This window comes from Ipomoea nil, unplaced genomic scaffold, assembly GCF_001879475.1.
Source record: "Ipomoea nil cultivar Tokyo-kokei standard unplaced genomic scaffold, Asagao_1.1 scaffold3087, whole genome shotgun sequence".
Classification (NCBI taxonomy): domain Eukaryota; kingdom Viridiplantae; phylum Streptophyta; class Magnoliopsida; order Solanales; family Convolvulaceae; genus Ipomoea; species Ipomoea nil.
Window position 1 is genome coordinate 2873130 of NW_017619515.1, and position 17959 is coordinate 2891088.

General features: G+C 36.7%; 3 protein-coding genes across 5 annotated transcripts; all 3 read right to left on the reverse strand.

Moving 5' to 3' along the window:
* Positions 1 to 420: 420 nt before the first annotated feature.
* On the reverse strand, positions 421 to 2776 carry LOC109166161 (tetraspanin-8-like). 3 transcript variants are annotated; one of them, XM_019315055.1, is made up of 3 exons: positions 1950 to 2776; positions 1717 to 1914; positions 1430 to 1462 (listed from the first exon to the last, which is right to left on the reverse strand). In XM_019315055.1, exons 1-2 carry the CDS (start codon positions 2469 to 2471, stop codon positions 1720 to 1722), a joined length of 717 nt encoding a protein of 238 aa, XP_019170600.1. In that variant the 5' UTR covers positions 2472 to 2776; the 3' UTR covers positions 1430 to 1462; positions 1717 to 1719. The 3 variants fall into 3 exon arrangements, with proteins under 3 accessions (XP_019170598.1, XP_019170600.1, XP_019170599.1); XM_019315053.1 differs by lacking the exons at positions 1430 to 1462; positions 1717 to 1914 and adding an exon at positions 421 to 929 and having other exon boundaries at positions 1971 to 2738; XM_019315054.1 differs by lacking the exon at positions 1430 to 1462 and having other exon boundaries at positions 1535 to 1914.
* A 2155-nt stretch (positions 2777 to 4931) lies between these two features.
* LOC109166167 (cytochrome c oxidase subunit 6b-2-like) lies at positions 4932 to 12748 on the reverse strand. Its single transcript, XM_019315065.1, has 5 exons — positions 12655 to 12748; positions 11167 to 11255; positions 10695 to 10776; positions 9982 to 10224; positions 4932 to 4977 (listed from the first exon to the last, which is right to left on the reverse strand). The coding sequence occupies exons 1-4, from the start codon at positions 12661 to 12663 to the stop codon at positions 10171 to 10173; spliced, it is 234 nt and encodes a 77-aa protein (XP_019170610.1). The 5' UTR covers positions 12664 to 12748; the 3' UTR covers positions 4932 to 4977; positions 9982 to 10170.
* A 974-nt stretch (positions 12749 to 13722) lies between these two features.
* LOC109166160 (protein FLX-like 4) lies at positions 13723 to 16763 on the reverse strand. The gene is made up of 4 exons (XM_019315052.1): positions 16661 to 16763; positions 15184 to 15789; positions 14211 to 14350; positions 13723 to 14141 (listed from the first exon to the last, which is right to left on the reverse strand). Exons 2-4 carry the CDS (start codon positions 15714 to 15716, stop codon positions 13939 to 13941), a joined length of 876 nt encoding a protein of 291 aa, XP_019170597.1. The 5' UTR covers positions 15717 to 15789; positions 16661 to 16763; the 3' UTR covers positions 13723 to 13938.
* Positions 16764 to 17959: the final 1196 nt, after the last annotated feature.

A 17959-nucleotide genomic window follows, 5' to 3' on the forward strand; every position in this document is an offset into this window, starting at 1 on the left:
AAAAAAAAAAAAAAAAAAAAACTCAAAACCCTTGCTTAAAAGTATGCTATGGGTGAAACCCATTTTTTAACCATAGCCAATAAAGCATTACAAAGAGATAAACTAAGGGCAAAAAGTCAATCGACAGCTCCTATGGAAAGGAGAACTTAGAACATTGTGATTATTAAAAGTTACCCCAAATTCAGCAATGCTTAGGTGTAAGTCTGCATGACTGACCCTGAGCGACGAGCTCAGCCGAGCAGTATTAGCAAGAATTAAACTTGTAAAGTTCTGATACAAGAAGATCATGCTCCACCGCTCGATCACCCCTCTCGGGGGAAAACAAGCAGTATTCTTGAAATAAGCATGATTAACACTATGTTGGATTGTTTGTTCCATCTAAAGCCAAGATAACAGATATCATATATGGGCAAAAGCAAATTCAAGCAAACAACAATACTAAGACATGAAGTGATGATGCATTATTGTTCAATATGGCGAAAACCGATAAGACTGTACAATAAAGCATACTACATGACAGCAAGCTAAGAGTGCAACAAACCAGTAGAGAAAAAGGCAGTCCAAAATCAAGCAATAGATCCAAAACACTAATATCTACCCGGCCTGATCAAACTAGAGCGAAGGATTCAAGGATAACGCTTCCAAGAGTTATCCTCCCTGTTGTTTCTGAAAGCACAACACCCCACCGAGTATACGATAATAAGGAAGATGAGGAAGATGATGTTGATGATCGCGACTTTCTTCCAGTCCGTCTTGATGTTATCAAGCAGCCCCGCTTTGCACGATTGGCAGCTGTAGCATAACGTCTTCGGGTCATTGCTCCAAGTAACACAATCTTGATTGGTCAAGGACGAGGTCGGGGTCTTGGTCCAGTTCGTTGGGCTCACATACTCGAAGTTGCAGTCATTCGATGGCTTGCAGCATCCCGACTGCAAACAAAACCGCGATAATTTCATACACATATAGAGTATGTCACTAATTAATCACCATATTTACTGATATTAGAGTGTGTCTAGATTGAATTCAGGAATCATGACTAAACTCCGAGTTTAATAATCTAGAACACTGCAGACCAACCAAAGTAGGAATCCTTAAATCTCCCCCCCAAAATTACAAGGATTTCAGCTACTTTTCAGTGTTCTTAAAGACTTAAACCTTAAAAACAAGATGAGTCCATAACAGTGATGACACCAGTTTATCTGCTGCTCATAACAAATGTGTAATTTGAGCTTTCTTGTTAAAGATCCAGTCTTGTATGCTTGTCTAGCTAAACTAACATACCTAGATTTCAAAACCAGTGATTAGGGGCAACCCCAGCGAGGTTAGTCAAACTGTTTACTACTAGGTCTTCCAGTCAGCTCTGGACAACCTAAACTGGTTTACCTCATTATGGTCCTTTGTTAGCTAGGTCACTTTACCTCATTGTGGTCTTTGTTAGATAGGTCATAAGGTGGAGTTTACCCAATACACAATATACCCTCGGGTAGTGGTTAATGGTTTTCCTTGTCACCCCAAAACCAATGATATTGATAACCACAAGGTTATCAGTTTGACTCTCAGTGATTAGGGGCAACCCAACGAGGTTAGTCAAACTGTTTACTACTGGACCTTCCGATCAGCTATGGACAATCTAGGCCAGTTTACCACCTTGTGGTCCTTTGTTGACTGACTCATAAATTGGGGTTTACCCAATGCACACAATATACCCTAGAGTAGTGGTTACTGGTTTTCCTCGTCACCCAATAACCAATGACTGATAACCACAAGGTTATCCGTTCGACTCTCGGTGAGAGAGTCCACTATGGGCAAGCTCAAGCTAAGCCCTTTGCCGGTTAGATCACAAAGCGGGTTTACCCGGTGCACATTCTTGGGTGGGTACTCATCACCCCCAAAACTAGTGATTAGACATGGCAGCTAAGCTACATCTAACCAAGAGCATCAAATTAAGCTAAAGTAAGATGCATATATACCTGAAGGGCAGAAAGGTGTCCTTTGTAGAAATCATTAGCAGCAGTGTTGGAGCCATCATCAATGAGCTTCTGGCAGATCTTACTATCCTGAAGGCAGCTCCCAATTCTACCCCAGTTATTATTAACCCTTTTCTGCAGCCAATGAGAGTAATCCCCAAGCCTATACTCCTTATACCCTCTCCCAGACAGGGCCTCCCCTGCCCCCTTATTAGTCACCACAAAAGCAAAAATGGTGAAGCTGAAGAGAAGCACAATGAGCAAGAACATCACCAGAAGATAGACCCAGAGAAGCCAGGTGACTCTGCAGCACGAGCCTATGAGGCCGGCGAGTGAAACCACCATGACGAACACCCCCAGAGCTATCACCGGCTTCTCCAGGAACTGCTCGCACTCCGTGTTGGCCTGCCGGGACAGCCATATCCCGCCGGCGAGGATTGGGATTGAGATCAAGAACGTGGCGATGTTGAGAAGACCCAGGAGGTTGTTGCTCACTTTCACCATTTTTGGAAGCGAACCCAGTAAAGAAAACACGATTTCTCGAGTGGGAAATTGGAGAAACTAACAGAGAATTCAATCAAAATAAAAAATTTTCAGAAATGTTGAGAAAAAGATGAGGCTTTTAAGTGTGGGATTGTTGGAAAAGGCGTATATATGGAGGAGATTAGGGCGAAGTAGAGGTGGAGTTCGGGGAAGGGGCCAGGGAGACGCGTATAGTAACGTGCAGATATTGGAGTGTATGAATCCCAACTGGGAAAGCGGTTTCCGAGATGGGGTAGATGAGAACGACAACGGGAAACACACACGTTACACGTTTTCTCACATTTGGTTCAACCATCCAAATCATTTTTGTTTTTACATATACTAATTTCGTGAGGTTTATATATACTTTATACACATGAATTTGAATGTTTTTGGTAATTGGAATCGAATATGGTAATCATTTGCAAAAGCACATGACTAAAGAAAGTGGAATTAATGTGATCAACCTAACTAAGTTGATCAATGTCTAGTTTAAGTTAATTTTACAGTAATATTTTTGGTAGTTTATCTCCTTGTCTATTGACCTTCTTAGTTTGAATTAATTATAGTGATCCTTTGTTTATTTTTCTAAAATGTTGAATTCTCAATTCCAAGGGCTCTTCACACTTTTTGAAAGTCACAGTGACTCAATGACTCAACTGACAGAGTCAAATGTCGGATGTGTACAAAGTATCTGTCTACTCAATAGTTATGTTGTAAAACCGTGTTCAGCATGCGCATGGTGAACACGAGATAGATCCATAATTTCTAAGTTGTAGATTCATAATTTCTATACTGTAGATTCATAACATCTATACTGCAGATTCATAATTTTTATACTGTAGATTCATAATTTATATACTGCGAAGACGAAATAATGCGATTGCGAAGAGAGAAACGTCGTTAACAACAAATGAAAAAAACAAAATTATGAATCTACAGAATAGAAATTATTGATCTACCCATGTGCTTACCATACGCATGGTGAACATGTTTTCACAGCATAATTTGCAATGTCTACTTTAGGCATAATCCTTACACTGTCGCAGCAAAAAATTAAACATTAATTTTTTCTCTCAAATGCTGTCTATTGAACCATTGAACTAAACATATACTGAGTTATAATGGTTCTTTACTGATTTAGAAGCAACACATATTACTCAAAAGATCTTAATCAACAAAAGATCACAAAAAATAAATCAATCGTAAATAAAGAAGACTAAATGACAATCACTTGCTTAACCAGATGTTGACTATCAGATAGAAAAATATTGTTGGATTGTAGCACGTGTATTTCTCCAAGTTTTTGACCATATCTGACTAATACTTTTTTTTTAACGGAAAAAAAATAGGTTTTAAAAGGGACACGCAATTATTAAAGAAAAAGATTGAACATGGAGAACATCACTAATCTGACAATTTGCAAAAAGCAAACAAATTTTTAAAAATAATACTCCGTAACAAACTACTATCCTTATTTTAAGTGATTAAATTAATTAATAAAACAAATTAATTTTTTAGAAAAATTTATCAAATAGGACTTCGAACTTTAACTTAAAATTCAATTAGTCCCTAAACTTTTTAAAAGTACAATTACATTCATTAATAATTTATTTTGATGCAATGAAGTCGAAAAATCGATTAATGACTTGCTATCACATGTCATTAGAGTTCTGACAACCCCTCAGCGATATTCTAGCAAAATTTCAAGCTAACAACCGGTCACGAAGAAGGAGACCGAGGTCACCTTCTCCGTAGAGAAGGAGACCAAGGTCACCTTCTCCGTAGAGAAGGAGACTGTTGACAGTCACATGTCACAGAGAATGAGACCAAGTAGTCGCCTTCTCCAGCTAGAAGGCGACCAAGTTTTAGTATTAGTATAAAAAACGTATTAAATGTCAACAAGAAATGAATTAGATTAGTTGGCAAAACATATGTTTGACAATAGTAAAAGTTAAGGGTTTGAATCATTTGGCATAAATGTGTTTTCTATTCAAATTAATTTTGTTTCATATATTTGTTAGGAATATTTTTATAAAATTTCGATGTATTTTATTTTTCGCACATATCCAACAATATTTACAACTATATTTCTTAGGTAATTTATTTATTTATTTTTTAAAATTATCTCTTTTGTTTTAATGTTTCGTCGTTACTGAAAAAAATTTCTGAATCCATCTCTACTTCTTCGCCCCCTCAATCGAATTTCTGACTCGGCCCTTGGGACCAAGTAAACCCCACCCATATATAATAATTCACAAAGCAGACAAGAAAGATAAGTAGCACTAAAAATGTTTATTTGCATATTATAATAATCAACATACTTTCGTGTTGCATAGAAGTCCCATAATTCACAGTGTAATTAGACACGTCGAGAGGTAAAAACGGAAAACCAAAAAAAAAAAAAAAAAAAGAATCTTTATATATACTAGCCAATACTTATGAGAAAAAAGAGCAACAACATTAAGTTGTTTTAGAAACTCCCAAACTAGGGTTGTGCAAACCCGACCCAACCCGACGTACCCGTCCGATCCGAAGTCCGAAACCAACACATCCGACCTGGCCGTGGTCCGATTAGCCATATCCGATCCGAAGCCCTAAATGACGTCGGATAAAGGAGGTCAGATAGGGTTTGGTTTTTTTCCATCCGACCCGTCCGATAATTCGAAGTATCCTAGGGTTAGGTTTTATGTGTATGCTAGACGACGTCGTATGAGGTGAGTATATATGTATGTTGAAGCTCTTGTGAAGCTAGATGCGCAGCCCTGCTCTTCTCTGAGACTCTCTCACTCTCAGATCTCTTCTCTCGTTCTCTTCTCTCGTTCTCTGCTCTCTACTCCTCTCAATCTCATCCTCTCATTCCTCTGAGTCTCTCACAGTCTCACCTCTCTCTAGTCTCTACTCTCTGAGACTGAGAGTCTGACTGTCTGAGACTCTGAGTCTCTGTGGACTGTGGAGTCTTCGACTGTCCGATTGTCCGGTGGGCGGTGGTGGACTGGTGGAAGCCCTTCTCGAGTTGGTGGTGGAACGTGGACTGGTGATTAGAGGCCCTTGTTCTCCGGGGAATATTAAGGGGAAACCAAGTAAAGCAGAAACCCTAGTTTTTTTTTTTTTTTTTTTTTTTTTTTTTTTTTTTTTTGTGATCTGTTGATTCTTTTCTCTGTATGTTCATATGCTCGTATATTTGTGTTAGATTATGCTATGTTGTGTTTTATTTTCTGATCTATTATGGTGGAAGCAGAAACCCTAATTTTTATTTTTGTGATCTGTTGATTCTTTTCTCTCTGTATGTTCATATGCTCGTATATTTTTGTTAGATTATGCTATGTTGTGTTCTATTTTCTGATCTAATATGGTGGAAGCAGAAACCCTAGTTTTTGTTTTTGTGATCTGTTGATTCTTTTCTCTCTGTATGTTCATATGCTCGTATATTTTTGTTAGATTATGCTATGTTGTGTTCTATTTTGTGATCTATTATGGTGGAAGCCCAAATCCTAGTTTTGTACTTGTGATTTGTGTGGACTGTGATATTGTAATCTGTTTTGAAGTTCCAGATTGCATCTCACTTGTCTCTAATTTTGTACTTGTGATTTGTGTGTACTGTGATATTGTGATCTGTTGAGAAGTTCCAGATTGCATCTCACTTGTCTCTAATTTTGTACTTGTGATTTGTGTGGACTGTGATATTGTGATCTGTTGAGAAGTTCCAGATTGCATCTCACTTGTCTCTAATTTCGTACTTGTGATTTGTGTGGACTGTGATATTGTTGATACTTGAGAAGTTCCAGATTGCATTTATTGGTGGAAGCCATTAAATATTGAAATAAAAGTTAAAGGCTTGGATGTGAAATTATCAAGTTTCAAACTTGAAATTTCCATTTATTGGTGGAAGCCATTAACTGAAATCCAGATAATGATGAATTGGATACAATTCCTGAATCTGGATTTCTTTCATTATTTGAGTATGTTTATGGATGTATTACCCTTAATTGAATATTTGAATGTAAATATGTAAATATGAAAATGTGAAATCTTGATACATGATGACACAAAAAGTGTCTGAATCCTGATTTCTTTGTATGTTTATGTGATTGTTGGCTTGTTGCCTTTGCTGAGTAATTGATGCCCATCATTTTAGATGGAAAGCATCAATGTTCCTGACTCTGGACCTCAACCCTCAACTTAAGATGGACATGGAGGACAAGCCCAAGGCACTGAGAATCCTGCTCAGCAGCCTCAGGTTGCTCCTGCTGTTCCTGCAAAAAAGAGGAGGGTGGTTGAGTCTAGATCTCCAGTCTGGGATCACTTTGAAAAGATCAAAAACTCTGAAAATATAGTGGTTAAAGGCAAGTGCATTTACTGCCTGAAAGTGTTTTTCTGTGAGTCTAAGAAACATGGCACATCATCTTTGAAAAATCATATGCTGGCATGCCTTAAAAATCCTGTTTCAAAGGATATGAGGCAGTCCCTTCTCACATTCAATACTGTTTCAACTTCTGCAACAGAGGCTCCTGTGGGGGTTTTAGGGACTTGGGTCTTTAATCAAGAAGCCATTAGAAGGGCATTATGTGAGATGATCATAATAGATGAACTTCCTTTTAGGTTTGTTGAGGGTCAGGGGTTCAAGAAGTTTATTCTTGTAGCTTGTCCTAGGTTTCAGATTCCTTCTAGGTGGACTATTTTTAGGGATATCTACCAAATTTTCCTAGATGAGAGGTTGAGTCTTAAGAAGTTGTTTAGGGTGGGCACCCAAAGGGTCAGTTTAACCACTGATACTTGGACTTCTGTTCAAAAGATTAATTATATGTGCATTACTGCACATTTTATTGATGACCAGTGGAGGCTTCAGAAAAAAATAATTTCCTTTGTCCCTGTTTCTTCTCATAGGGGGGAGTATATTGCCAAAGCCTTAGAGAGTTGTCTGTTGGAGTGGAGGATTAAAAATGTGTTCACTGTGACAGTGGACAATGCTTCTTCTAATGATACAGCTATGTGATTTTTTAAAAGCAAGTTGTTGTCTTGGGGTTCTTCTTCTGTTAGGGTGCAGTATATGCACATGAGGTATATAGCCCATATCTTAAACTTAGTGGTTCAAGATGGCTTGAGGTTTGCAGATGAGTCAGTTAAAAGGGTGAGGGATACAGTGAGATGGGTTAGGAACTCACCTGCTAGGTTGAATAAGTTCAGAGAACTTGCTGAACTCATTAGGGTGGAAGCCAAATCAGCTTTGCAGCTTGATGTCCCTACAAGGTGGAACAGCACCTACCTTATGCTCAACACTGCAATTCAATATCAAAGTGTCTTTGACTCATATCATCAAAATGATCCTTCTTTTTCTGCTGACTTGGGTTCTGCACCTTCTTTCCTTGATTGGGAGACTGTTGAAAGCTTAATGAAGCTTTTGAAAACTTTTTATGAAATGACAGTGAGAATATCTGGTTCTCTTTATGTCACTTCTAACACATTCTTCTCTGAGATCTCTGATCTCAGTTGCATGCTGGAAGATATGACTAAAGCTGAGAGAACTGAAAAGGTAAAAAAACTTGTGCAATTTATTTGTGTAATTCTGTATATCTTGTAAGTTGTTTACTTGTTTGTGTTTTTAAATGCTTATGCTTTTTGAGTTTCTGCATTTATTATGCAATGGGGACAAAAATGAAAGAGAAGTTTGATAAGTACTGGGGAGATCTAGAAAAAATGAACCATATTATTTTCTTTGCCAATATTCTGGATCCTAGAGATAAGGAGGAGTACATGACTCACCAGTTTGTCCAGTTGTATGGAGAGGTCAAAGGCAAAGAATGTTTTGCCAAGGTCCAAAATTCAATGGTTGCATTGTATAATGACTATGCAGCTACATACTCTGACAGTTCATCCTCTAACCAACCTGTCCAGTCTCAGCCTACTACTTGTAAGTTGGTAGGCCTGTCTCAAGGATGAAGAGTGAACTTTAAAAAAAAAAAAAAAAAAAAGAGACTGGAGAGTGGTGGTGGAAGCAGTAAGCAGACAGAGCTACAAATTTACTTGAGTGAAAATCTGGTTGAGGATGAAGAATCTGTGAGTTTTGATGTTCTAAAGTGGTGGAAGAATCATAGTGAGAGATTTCCTATTATCTCCAAAATGGCTAGAGATGTACTTGCAGTTCCTATTTCCACAGTTGCATCTGAGAGTGCATTTAGTACAAGTGGGAGGGTGCTTGATGCATTTAGGAGTTCCTTGACTCCTAAAATTGTGGAAGCCCTACTGTGTACCCAAGATTGGTTGAGGTTACATAATCAGCCAATCACACTTGAGGAAAATTTAGATGAGGTTGAAAGATTGGAGAAAGGTAAAAATATCCATTAAAAAATAGTTTCTTTTTTACTTTTGTAACTTGATAGTCTAGAACTAATTACATATTTACTTAACTGTTTTGCAGAGTTACCCACTGGAGCTGCAACTACTGTACCATCAATGCTGCCATCCATTCCTGTAATGTTTTCCATAATTATTATTTGTTTAACTAATTATTTATCTTTACTGATGTTGTACTGTTGTTTGTTGTTGGCCTACACAAGATGCAACTACTTAACAGTCTGAGTGGCTTGGAAACTTTCTATAATTATATTATAGAAATGTTGTTGGCCTACACAAGATGCAACTACTTAACAGTCTGAGTGGCTTGGAAACTTTCTATAATTATATTATAGAAATGTTACCCCACTTAGAGTTGAGCAGTATTTAGTATTCAGTAACCAGTACTGGTATCCCTTACTCCCATTACATCCATTCTGGATCTCTTGTATTCCTCTCACCCTCTGAAATCTGAATTGATCTCTGTTGATGCATTATTATTTATTACTTATTTTTTTGGCAATGATGATGCTTCCACCACTGTCTGAAAAAAATGGTATAGTGTTGCTATGTTGCTCATGTGTTATTATAACACATTTGAGCAATTTGCCACTATCCTTACTTGAAATGGAAAATTGCAATCTGAGTCTACTATTGTTACTTAGTTAGCTGTTTACTACATATGTTGTCTAAATGTCTAATAATCTAATACTGTGTTAAGTTTTCATATGAACAGGAAGAAGTGTAGAAATGGTGATTGATGCAAGCTGATTTGCTGATTTGAAAAGACCTAGATTCGAATTTTTGATGTTTTGGAATTTATAACTTAAACTTGGATTAAGTTTGTATTTTTGGTTTACTTAAATTATTTAGCTCTGCAAAATGCAAACTGTGCATTAAAAAGTTGTTGCATGTAATATTTTGTTTACTTATTAATTATTACTTGTTTCAGTTTTAAATTTTCTATTATTAATGACCTTTTCCAAATCCGACTTAAGTCCGACAATCCGATCCGATCAATCCGAAATCCGACATTGCATATCTGATAGGGTTTTAATTACAAAAAAAAACGGATAGAATTCCAAAATCGCAATCCGCAATCCGATCGGATGGTCAGAATATCAATCCAATCCGTCCGATGCTCAGGCCTATCCCAAACCCAAGAAAGCTTTTCAGAAACCATTGATTCATGTGCAACAATGAGAGAGGTTTCTAAGAAGACAGTACAAAGATGCTTATTAATCCATTGACATTTTTTCAAAAAAAAAAAAAAAACAATTGACATTCAAAAGGAAACCAAAAGGCCAAATTTCAGAAGAAGATGAGTATTGTATAAATCCACATCAAGTTAAAGTGGCCCTGGGAAAGTCCCAGTCTCCCTCTGTTCATTCCATTTCTCAACCTGAAAGCAACCAATTGGACGTAGGATTAAAATATAACACGGGTAAATACTTACCAGAGAAAACGGTCAAGTTTTTAGATGGATTACTACTATCAAGATTCGAGAGTGGATTGCAGAAGATGGACAAGAAGAAACCAGCAGAACAAGGTGAAATGGGGAAAGAGGAGACAGATAAAACACACCGGAGACCCCCCCATCATGTATTTTTGGAGAAGGAACATTCCCACAACTTACCACACCATTAGATAATTAGGTTATAGATTCAACCACAAATCTTCATATCAAATGCTCACTTTCAGTAAGAGAATGATTTATGATAAATATTTTGGAAAAGTAACTAAATAATTCTCTTGTAATACTTCCCAATGCTTCGATTGATCTCTTAGCTATAATTTAATTTACTGAAACATGTATAGACACATAATTTATCATCAAAACCAAAGCCCTTATATTGATAAGTTTTCACTTACCCATTCACCTGGGCAAAGTGCCCGATAGTACCTAGCGAATTTCTCACAGTCACCAACCTCCCCACCTTTAGCTGCCACACACCTGAAGTATACGAATAGAGAAATAAGTCAGACCCAGCATTGTAAACATGCCGCTTGCTGCAGATTAAAGACTATACTCAAGTTTACATCACAAGGTCCTGAAGTCATACCCATATATGCCAAGTATTTAAAACAGCCTAGCCTTGGAAACCTAATTGTTTTTAATTTACTAGGTTGCCAGATCATTTCTATTTTGAAAAAATCTCATCACCTAAACAGGTTTAGTGGTTGAAATGTTCGGAGTTCTGTATTCCATGTTTATGTAAGTAGGATATGCATCCATAGTTCAAATGATATTGATGAAGCTAACAAAGGTGTATTAATATGGGAGGGAAAAGTATCCTAGGAGCATATGCAAGCAGTAAACCAAACTAAAGCCATGGAGTTTTACCTGTGAAACTCAACGTAGCGTGTGAAACAATGCCTAGTCTGGTTTGTTGTAGGGAATCGAAAATCAGCTGGAGCAGTCTTCAGCTCAATCTGGGAGAAAGATTAATCAAAAGACATTATTTTAGCGAAAGAGGTCAACCTACAAAAGGTCAATACTTGAAAATATTAAGAGAATTTGGAGCAGCTTCTTTTTTCCTAAGGCACAAATTCATAACTGGAATAAATGAAATGCCATGTTATAAGTTTTTACCCAGCTTGGATAAACTTATGTTTAGCTTTAGCTTATCTACTGCTACTATAAGCAATTATGCTAATTTATTGCCAGAAAAATAGTTTATGGCTTTTGAGAAGCTGTTTTTTTAGCTTATTTATTCTTTTCATTATTGCCCACACATATAACATTGAAAGTAAATTTAAAGATGAAAAAAAAAAAAAATGGTTGCATGGAAAATATGTGCTTGTGATTTCAAATTGCCACCTGGACAATTGTTTTTTCTCGAGACTAGAGAAATTATGACTAGGAAGAAAGCCATGTTCTTTCAGCACTTCTATATTTATCCATTCTCCATTTAGTTTCAGGATAATCTACCATCTCCCCCTATTTTGGGGTCTGAGAGTAAATGATTAGCTAGCTGCAGCTAATAGCAAGAACAACCCCCCCCCCCCCCCAAAGAACATATAGCTCGGTGTCTTAAATTTTAGAACAAGTATGATGCTCCAGCACTGTCTAAAGTTTCATTCTCATTTCATGTGCATATACTAACTGGCCACAAATAGCTCCTCTTTTAATTTTTGGAAAGGAAAACATCAAATTCAATACGCCATATCAGCAAGATTGGCCTATAATGCATTTCATGAAACACCAATTGATAGAAGAACCCTACCCGTACACCATCATGTCAGAGAATCAGAATTAGCAGCAAAATAAAAACACAATAAACTCACAAAGCCTGTGATCACAATAATTATTACAGATCAAGCAATGGCAGTTATGATTAGGCTAAGAACTTATATGCCCACCCAAAAAAAAAAAAAAATCCTAATTAGATTCTATTATACAAATTGACAGATTACCATATGAAATCATTGTACTACAACCAGAACTAAGTATTCAGTGTTAATCAGGTGTATTTTGGTATTACAAATCTATTAAAATAAACAACACAATGGATCCACACAGTTTCGAAATTTATCATACCCGAATACCCGATCAACTTTGTCTTCTTAGTACGCGTTTCAATTTCACTAATCAATCCTAAAGCACATCAATTATCAGTATTCAGCTCAACGAAAACCTCAAAATCCCACAAATCGATTCTAAAATGGACAAAACATACGCATCCAAATCATACTGAATTCAGATCAGTTCCAAAATTTCCAGATCATCAAAACAACACAGCTATAGAAGGAAAAAAAAAAAAAAAAACAATCATTTCGCGACACATATGGAAACGAAAATCGAAAAGGAATGATTCTGAGATTGTTTTACCTCGGCCATTGATGATGAGCAGCGAACAAAATTTCCCTTCCTGTGTGCGCAGCCGGTACAATTATGACGATATTAGAGTTGGGCAAATTTCTGTTAAAACTGAACAGATGAATTTTGGTTAACCATTAAACTTCCGTTCCGTTGTTGTGGTATTGTCGTGTGATTGTATATTTTGTTATGGATTTATTATTATAGGTGTTATTTTAATTGAATTTATTATTATAAATATTATTTTTTTAAGATTTAAAACTTTAGCTTAAAAATCTTCGATTAATCAACCAATTAACCGAAAAAACTTCAGCTCAATTAATTCGATAATACAAAGTTCGGTTCGATTAACAATTAAAATTGTAAAAAATTTCGATTAAAAACTTCAATTAAAACGATTTGGTTAATCGATTGCACACTCCCATACGAGATCCCATGGCGCTATATTGTGGGCCAGCAATACGACCTATCCTGTTTTCTTGCAATCGTTATACCCTGCCCCGCGCCTCCCAAAACGATGTCGTTTTGGGAAGCGCGGAAGAGAATTGACGTGATTATGTGTATTTGTTTATATCATTATGTGTATTTGTTTATACAATTATGTGCTTTTTTTTATACAGTTATGTGTGTTTGTTTATATAATTATGTGTATTTTTTTATACAGTTATGTGTGTTTGTTTATACAATTATGTGTATTTGTTTATACAATTATGTAAAACGACGTCGTTTTGCATCAGGGCCACAATGCAATGCATGCCCTGATGCACAATATAAATTGCCGTTTTCTTGTGGTACTAATTTATTAAATAAAAAAATAAGGGAGAATTTCATCATTTCATGCACATATTTATGGATCTATTTTCTTTTTCTACTTTTTTTTCTAGAGAAATCAATCACTACTAAAAAATGTACATTACATCTATTTTCTTCTTCTTAGCCCGTTAAAAGTAAACCACGACTAAAACTTGACTAGATTAGTTTTACAATTTCATACATTAAATGCAGATACTAGGGCAGTATGTCGAGAAACAAAAGATGTGTTTGGGGGGGTGGAGAAAAGAAACAACATCAACTAAAATGTTGAAACTACAATTTTAATCATTAAAACTTGGATATATAGTTATATATACCATTCTAGTCAATTAGTCATTATGCTCATACATAACTCAGATATGGTTATAGGCTTATAGCCAAATGATAAAGAATGGCACAAAATCTAAAATAAAATTTACAGAAGCAATAGTCAGGGGATTCACATATAATCTACACCTGAGTTTACTGACTAGCAAGCGAAGCTTAATAAGGTCCTCGTCCCCAGGCCCCGGGATTTGGAGGGGCGGCCACGCCTCCAACTCCAGGAGCAGTTCCGCCAGTGCCATAAGGAAACGCCCTTTCTCCCGTAATTTGTGCGGGAGGTCTACCGTAGCCATCCATATAAGGCATGCTAGCGTGCATTGGAGGGGTTGGGTACCCGTAAGGCTGACCATACGAGTGGATTTCTGCATAATAGCAACACGTGTGAATATAAAGTGGGAAAATATGATTAAATACTAGCACGGATTTTATACCTTTCGCTCTCCTCTCAGCATTTAGCAACTCGGTCCGCAATCTTTCCACTTCAGTAGCCTTGGCAACCACGTCGGTCTCCAGAAGTTTCATTTGTTCAACTTTCGCTATGTTTTTACCTTTCTCAAACTCAAATGTCTCGCTTTTGCCACGAAAAATAAAGATCAGTTCAGTAAAAAAAAAAAAACACAAATGTCGCTATCTCATTATAATATTTCAAAAACACGCCTAAACCACATCAGCTACATTTTCACATTTTGATCCCTTTGCACTAACTCGACTGGAAGTGCTACAATCCATTAAACGTCAGAAAACACAATAAAGAACCAGAGAAAAGCCCGCATCGACATAAAAACTCAATAGTTGAAAGCATCCTCAAAGCTAAAACATCTAAAAAACATATTTATCGATGTGAATCCCAAACCAATACTAAAGTAGTGTTAACAGTTTTGTAAAGGTCAAAAAACACTACATAGAACACAAGGAAAAGGAATTAATACCCAATTTAGTCTACAAATATAGTGATTTTTCTCGATTTAGTACTAAAAGTCTTTTAATGTTTAGTTGGGTCCTGGATTTCGATTGTTTTACTTAATTGAGTCATTGGCTATTAGAATCCAGAACTAAATCAAGAAAAACAATTATAGTCGAGGACTAAATTGGGCAAAAGGACTATATTCGATATTAATAGAGGAGAAATTACCAAGTTATCCTAACAAATGACTCAATTAGGTAAAACCATCGATGTTCAGGACCTAATTAAGCGCAAAAAGACTTTTAGGACTAAACCTAGAAAAATCACTATAGTCGATTACCAAATTGGGTATTAACTCCAATGAAAAGCATAAGAAATTTGACAAATGCTCATGCACATTCAAGAATTCAACACGTGGTTAGTCCAAACATACGACTCTTAAGCAATATAAGCAAATAATAATAATAATAATAAAGAGCAATACTAAAAGATTTGCTTACCGTAACTGTTGGTGTTCTTGCTGCAAATTTTCAAGTTCAGCCCGCACTTCTGGTAATTTCTTGGCTTCTAAACGAGTTTTCTCTAATTCTTCAGTAGCGGGCTTTAATTTAGCATCCAACTCTTGAGTAATGGTAACTAAATTTTGTACCTCGTTAATGGATTGTTGTAGATCGTTCTTGATACTATCAGAAGCTTGAACGTCCCCTTCCTTTTTTGCCATCTTGTCCAATATGACCCGAATCTGGATATCACTTTCAGTTCGAATGCTTCTAACATGATCTCGGAGTTTCTCTATTTCCTCGTGAACTGCAGAAATGTCCTGCTTCAAGGTCACATGAGTAGACGCTAATGTATGATTGTCGGTAACGAGCTGCTCTATTTCTGCCGCCTGAGAGACTAATTTGCCCTCCAAAATTTCACGATGAAGTGGATCAACGGAGTGATGTGCAGCGGGCAAAAAACCATAAGATGTCATTCCGGCACCAGGAGTTGAATTCTCATACACTTGTGGAATATGCCTTCCGTTGGCCATATATACAAATTGTCGATCACTATCTTAAAGGGGCAAACGATTACTTGGTCTCCAGTTGCCAAGATGAAACCACCTACAATTTTATCAAAGAATTAGCGCTAGAAAAAAACATGCTTTTCTATCAACGTAGTCAATACAATTCAGGGAAAAGAATCAGAAGCGATCTTCTGTCTCCATTAAAATGACAAACAGCTATTACCCACAACATCTACTTTCTTCTGAACCGCATATTTTATACAGAAACATTCATCAATTCAGAATGTCGAGTCCCAATACAACTTCTTTCCTAACATTTTCACCATAAAGATAAAAACTCTCTTTCAATGTGACAAACACAAAAACATTTCCAGTTTTCTCCTCTTTCTGGCAGCTTCAACTTCCCTTTCTCTACATCCCCATACATCATACTCAAAAAATTCTACTTTCGCAACATTTTCCACACAAATGGCATCACAATTCATCTCCCAATTAGTGCACATAACAACTAAAATGTGTAAACATTAGGAAAAAGGAATCAAATAGCTCTAAGGAACTGACAAAAGAGAGAAAAGAAAAAGAATTCTGAATTCAATCATATACACTGCAATAGAAATCCAGAAACAGTTATGAAATCAACCAAAAGTTCTACCAAGAGTGATAAAGAATATGTTTTTATCTCTAATAATGGATTGCACTTTCCAGAAAGAAAAAAAAAAAAAAAAAAGATTGTGCAATTATCGTGCGTGCAGGAGCTAGGGTTTCGAATTCAGGGCACAATTATCTCCAAACCTAACAAATCTCTAACAATGTTGAAACATTTGCGATAGTATAAGACACCCAAAATCCATAGGATGTTCTTGCTTGTTCAGTTGCTCCATACAAGCATCATATTTCATTCAAAAAACAACAACAAAAACAAAATTGTATGTATATCATGCGTGGGTATAACAAACGGTAGATCATACCTTCATATAGAGACACCTGCAGAGCTTCCTCTCTAGGAAGCAAGTGGCCAGGGAAGAACTTCGTTCTGAGAGTTTGATACGAGGAGCGAGAGAGAGAATTAGAGTATACTAGGAAGTAGGAAGGCTTGTCTTTCTCTTCTCTCTCTCTCTCTCCCTACGTTTTTTTCTCCTTTGGATATAAATGTTGATGAAATTACAAACTCGCCCTTAAGATTTTGCATAGAAACTCAAAAAAAAAAAAAAAAAAAAAAAACCTTGCCTTTTTTTTTTTTTTAGGTGTAAACCTAGCCCGTTCGCTCCGAGAGACGCGGGAATCATTGCTTGTGGGAATCGAACTCGGGTTATCTCGAGCTCATTTACCATCTGAGCTACCACCCCAGGTTAAGATCGTGTGGTTTAATAGCACCAAGGTTGGACTCCCATATGAAAGGTTATGGATTCGAGTTTCAATAGAAGCGGTATTGACTATTTGTGCTTCAGTAGGCTGAACAAATACTACAACACTTTTTTTTTTCCCTAAAATTGGCTTAGAAATTTCTCTTGCAATTTAAGACTTTGTGAGGTGTTAGAAGTCGAGGTTTGAGGATCATGCATGGCATTTATGTGTTGCATGTGTTAAAGGTTGTAAATATACTACGGTTAAGAAAAACGTTCAAAACACAGTAAGATGTTTAACTGGAGACATGGAGTCGATGCTCCTGCTTAATCTTGTGGAGTATTGCAGCCTTGTCAGAGAGAGTTACGGTAGAATATTGAACACTTTATAATAATATCTATGTTGCATGAACATGTTTTGATGCTTTGGATGTTTCTATGACTTTTCATCAATTATTATTATGGGCCATATTAGTGTGGGGCAGATAAAATAGAGAATGGTGATGAAATTACAAACTCACCCTTGACTCCCTTGAGGTTTTGCATAGAAACTCAAAAAAAAAAAAAAAAAAAAAAAGTTAAAGTGTTATCTCGCACCATGAACTATATTGGATTCTACATGCCGCACCTTGAATTTTCATAAGTGCAATTTAAATTTTTTCACCTAGAATTTTTTACAGGTTACAGGTAATCTATGTTGACATGGACTTTTTTTTTTTTTTTTTTCTTCTAATACATTGGCCATCCTCCGGGAGTCGCTGCCACTGCTCCTTCAATCTCTCAAGTTCTTTCCTCAACTCCCCTACGAGGGTTCATTGTAGGCGTTGTCACTGCTCCTTCGAACTGTTCATGTTCCCAGAAGATCCGAATGAGGTCATTGTAGTCGTCGGTAATGACTTAAAGCTCCCGTCCACTTCGGAGTGA